The following is a 5,194-nucleotide window of genomic DNA, read 5'->3' as shown; positions in this document are numbered from 1 at the left end:
AGTAAGTATTTTAAAAGATCAACACGTCATTTTTTCAAATTGCGATGCTGTGAATAATTTATTTTACATTTTTCTTTTAAAAATTTTTTTTGAGGGGGGGGGTTTTGCAGGGAAATTGGAAAACGCCGAAACGTAGAACGGTAGAAGCGGGAACTAATTCAGCGATACCGTTTCGTTCAAATCCAGAAAATAAGTCATAATTCAACGGCATTAGTCGCAGCGAGAACAAATTTCTTCGCAGTATCCTTAGAAAATTCAGTTGATTTTCGCAATATTTCGTGTATGGTCAACGATTTAGGCTTTCAGCTCATATTGCGTCCTCGATCGATTGCATTGTGGGAATAGGGAACATTGATGATTCGACGAACATAAGGTGCGCTTTGTCTTTCATTTTTGAATGAGTTTGCGACCTCTACCTTTTGATATCAACAAGGATGCTGCAATTTATTCATCTCTATGTTTTAGAAAATTCTAAGCACTGATTCTACCTGTTGTGGAGAAATTTCATCCAAAAGAGCCCAACACGGTTTTTAAAATTTCCGAGATAAACATGATAGTATAATGTGAGAATTCTGCGGTGCTAAACTGGGGAAAATGTGCAGAAAATGTCAGTGGTGTGATTGTTAGCTTATCTTTAACTGTGGCGAAAGTGCTTTGGACTTCTATATGTGCTAGACTATTTTTCCTTAACAAATTTTGCTATGATGATAATTCTTGTGAGTAATTTTCTGTTTATGTGTGTATTATTTATTCTGGAATACTATACTATCCGCGATTGGAAAAATCATCCTGCTTCTTTTGCTGGGAACCCAATTGTATTGTTGAACAAAATCAATCCACGGCTTACTACAACCGAAAAAGGAAAGATGACTACAAGTTATAAACATGTACATAAAAGCACTCCAATCACTTGTTATAGCAAAGCCCATTGAAAAACAAGCAAGCATACTTAAATCATGAATCACGAGCTGTCTCCATGTCAATCATGTGAGTTATGCTTCGCATGGTTGGTCGTGATTGAGGGTTTGATTGTAAACAAGAAATAGCCAGATTACTAATCAAAGCCAATTCCTTCAATTTTTCTTGATTTGTAGGAGGTGAAAGACGTGGGTCTAAAATCTCTTTGAAGTTGATGTCTTGAACACCATATGTTTGTATATGAGAAATTAGATCTCCCGGATGATTTCCTGTGAGAATTTCAAAAGCCAAAACACCGAAGCTATACACGTCACATTTTTCAGTCACTGCCTTCGTGTATGCAAGCTCTGGACCAGCAAGTTGGGGGAAAATAAACAAAAAACAAGAAAACGTTAGCCAATTAGAGGAATGACAGGAGACATATGAAATTATGTTGGTCAATTACTAAAAATAATCCAGACTAGAAGAAGTTTAACAAAATTATAAATGCTCTAAAATATCACTTCTCGGGCTGAAACATTTGTAAACTAGAAAACTTTAGGAAAATTTGGATTATCTTCTGTACCTAAAATGTAATTCTTCCTTTTTAAGAACCTATAAGTTGTGAGGGAGACTGTCACAAGTTAATTTAACGCTAAACAGAGTCAGATATAGCATATGAAGCTAACCTGGAGCTGCGTACCCATATGTGCCTGCAAAGGAAGTCCAAATATGTGAATATGGCTTCAGGAACCTTGCTGTGCCAAAGTCTGAGACATGAGCTTCCAGATTTTTGGACAATAATACATTTTTGCTTGATATGTCTCTGTGGATTATTGGTGGGTTGCAATCATGATGCATGTAAGATAAAGCTTGTGCTACTCCCTTAACAATCCCAACTCTCTTTGGCCAATCTAGCTCAGTAGCTTTTTCTTCATTTCTCAGCATATCATTTAAACTCCCTCTTTCCATGTACTCATAAATTAAAAATGTGTGTAAGGGGTCTGAACAAAACCCGTACAACTTCACAATGTTTCTGTGACGTGTTTCAGTCATGGCTTCTATCTCACTTTTAAAGGATTTTATACTTTCAATGTCTAAGCTATCTGCCTCACATCTTAACTTTTTTATAGCAACTACTTGACTTCCTGGCATGGCCACTCTATAAACTTTCCCTAATGTTCCCTCTCCAATGCAGTAGGTGTCATCAAAGTTCTTAGTGGCTTCAATTATGTCTTCATAAACAATTCTGCCATTGAAGTACCATATTGAAAATGGACTTTTTCTCTCCCGTGCAGAATTCTGTTTCATATATGTTGTCTTACAACCAAAGACAAAAATGCAAACCAACAATGATGAAACAAGCAGTGCACCTCCCAAAGAAGCAACAATGGCTACTATAACTTTCTTTTTGTTGCTTCCACCTCCAGGTTTTGTGTATGAGACATTGCAAGGTTGCAGGTCTTGTATATTCCCACATAACTCTTTGTTGTTTCGTAAATCCACTGGATAGGAAGAATTAAATATGCCACTGTTGGGTACAGGACCCTCCAAGTTGTTGTAAGAGAGATTGATGCTTGACAAACTCAACATGTCACCAAGAGAGTCAGGGATGGAACCAGATAGATTGTTGTGAGAGATATTCAAGCTGATCAAATTTTTCAGCTTGCTAAGATCAGCTGGAATTTGGCCAGAAAGTGAATTGTAACTGAAATCCAACAAATCTTGTAAGGCTGCCAGATTTCCAATTTGGTGCGGGATTGTTCCATTCAAGCCATTGTTGCTCAAATTTAAACTCAACAAGTTTGAGCAATCCCCTATCTGATAAGGGATTTGTCCTCTTAGCATGTTTGTTGACAAGTCTAATGTTCGCAAATTGGACAATTTCCCAATGCTTGCTGGTATCAATCCTGAAAGTTTGTTGCTACCCAAAGTTAGAGTGGAAAGGCTAGAAGAATTCCCTATTTGTTGGGGAATCTCTCCTGATATTTGATTGGAAGACAGATGTAGCTCTACCAGTTGATTCAACTGAAAAATATCATCACGTATAGTACCACCTATTGAATTTCCAGACATGCTAAGATATTGCAAGTTTTTGCAGCTTCCCCAATTTGAAGAGAGCTCACCTTGGACATTATTGTAGCTGAAGTCCATGTATGTAAGATTAGGATACACTCCAAAATCTTGATCTGCATAACCCCTGAGTTGGTTATATTCCATCCGAACCCTGTACAGGGATGGGCAATCTCTCAGGCTTATTGGAATTGGGCCGGTGAAACTATTGTGGGCAGCACTGAAATTGGCAAGCTTGCCACCTTTGCAAAGTTGCGGTGGTAACTCTCCAGTGAAGTTGTTTTCAGCAAGATGTAGGACAGTTAAAGAAGAGAAGTTTCCTAATTCTTGTGGTACGGGACCTTGTAAATTATTTATGTGGAGGAAAACCTGAGATAGATTAGTCAATCTACCGAAACCAGGAGGAATCACGCCTGAGAGCTGGTTTCCAGACATCCTAAGAACACTCAAATGTGTACAGTTCCCTAGAGATGGGGGAATAGGTCCATAAAAGCTATTCCCATCTAAAGCTAGCACAGTTAAATTTCTTATATTCCCTATTTCATCTGGAATTCTACCACCAAGCAGGGTGTCCTGAAAGAGAAGATTTCTGATCCCTATCAGTCCAGTCTTGGGCTGATCAGAACCATCAGGAAAGAGACGAGGGTCTAATATCCCAGTAATGTTGTTTCGAGAAACATCAAACTCGTAAACTTGAGTCAAATTAGCAAGAGAAAGAGGTAAAGTGCCATTGAGGTGATTTGTTGAGAGGTCAAGGTATTGCAATCTAGAAAGCACTCCAATGTTTTCTGGTATACTACCGATGAGGTTGTTTGTTTTAAGATCAAGGCGAAGAAGATTTGGAAATGCAGAGAAGTTCAAGTTTTGGAGGGTACCTTCAAGACCAGTGTAAGCCAAGTTTACTGCAATCACACTTCCTGAGGAATTATCACATGTTATTCCACGCCATGAACATGGGCTTTGAGCTGCACTTGAGTTTTGCGCTGGAGAGACCCATGACTCCAGAATTGGTTGATTTGGAAGACTTTCTTTCCACCTGAGAAGGGCCTCTGTTTCTGTCTCTCCAGAAGCCACTGCACAAATTGCCAAGAAAACCACACATGTAGCTTGAACTGCAAGATAAGCGTCAGTTCTCTGCTTATCCATTGTTTTTTCCCCCCGAAACTGGTTCTCTCTCCCTCTTATTTTTGTCTGCAAGATTTATGCTGGTTTCGGGGGACTAAAATAGGACTCTGGTTTCTTAGATATATGATTAGTGTCTATGTATTTTACTTTGCAATTTGCATGAGAACAAGGCAGCAATTGTTGTCGATGTCAAACTGTTGGACACAGTATAATATAATTCTTTTAATCTCTCTATATTCGAGCATTTTGTATGGTTTTGGACCTTCCCTCTGTTTTAAATATTTTTCTCATAAACTAAAAGGGTTGCGTTTGTTGAATATTCTGTTATGGTTGGTTTGTTCGGTCTTAGCATTGATTTTCTAGGATTAATTGGGCATGACGAATTGTCTGACTTTTAGCCAATAGTTTACAAGTCCATGTTTCACCTTGATGGCATCATCCATTTTCAGGCATTATGGATAATAGAGCACACTTGGTAATTGGTAAAATTTGATAAAGCTCCAACTCACCTAGACCTTTTTGTATTAAAAAAAAATTTGATAAAGCTTTTTTATTTTACAGTGTCATAATTTACATTACTTCTGAGAAGAATTTCATCGCTATAAAATATAATCATAATCACTAATAGAAAATCTATACTAAGTCGTACAATTCCAGAACTATAAATGGTGTGGTTTATTTCTAAAACTCGGTGTAATATAGACGGCTCATCTACTTATGAAATCTTATATTTTTGTTTAAATTAAATTTTCAACAAATAATACTGCTCATATTTATAAGGAGGAGTACTGTTTATAAGTTAGTGCAAATTATTCCCTTGCCTTTGACTCTTGCTACATCTTCATATACTCAGCTTACCATATCATTTATACACTAATAGCAATTAAAGTTGGGTGTGTTTAATTTGCCCTTTTGAGGGAGACTGCTTTTTAGTACTGACAGGAAATATCTTAGTGTCTGTAAAAAGGCAATTAAAAAAAAATCAATATTATCTTTTTAGTTTTCTCATTTTATACAAGATTTTAGGTTAATTTCTCAACTTTATAAAGCTCTTTTCAATCATCAAACCTTAATACTATTAATTTTAAATGATGATTTT

At 37.0% G+C, this 5,194-nt stretch overlaps 1 protein-coding gene across 1 annotated transcript; it reads right to left on the bottom strand.

Moving 5' to 3' along the window:
• Positions 1-808: 808 nt before the first annotated feature.
• Positions 809-4,116, bottom strand: LOC114744288 (MDIS1-interacting receptor like kinase 2-like). Its single transcript, XM_028932464.1, has 2 exons — positions 1,587-4,116; positions 809-1,265 (listed from the first exon to the last, which is right to left on the bottom strand). Exons 1-2 carry the CDS (start codon positions 4,114-4,116, stop codon positions 955-957), a joined length of 2,841 nt encoding a protein of 946 aa, XP_028788297.1. The 3' UTR covers positions 809-954.
• Positions 4,117-5,194: the final 1,078 nt, after the last annotated feature.

This window comes from Neltuma alba, unplaced genomic scaffold (genome assembly GCF_004799145.2).
Source record: "Neltuma alba isolate B1F8T4 unplaced genomic scaffold, ASM479914v2 tig00004328_pilon, whole genome shotgun sequence".
NCBI lineage: Eukaryota > Viridiplantae > Streptophyta > Magnoliopsida > Fabales > Fabaceae > Neltuma > Neltuma alba.
The sequence above is the reverse complement of the archived record's forward strand: the minus strand, read 5'-3'. Positions and strand labels throughout refer to the sequence as shown.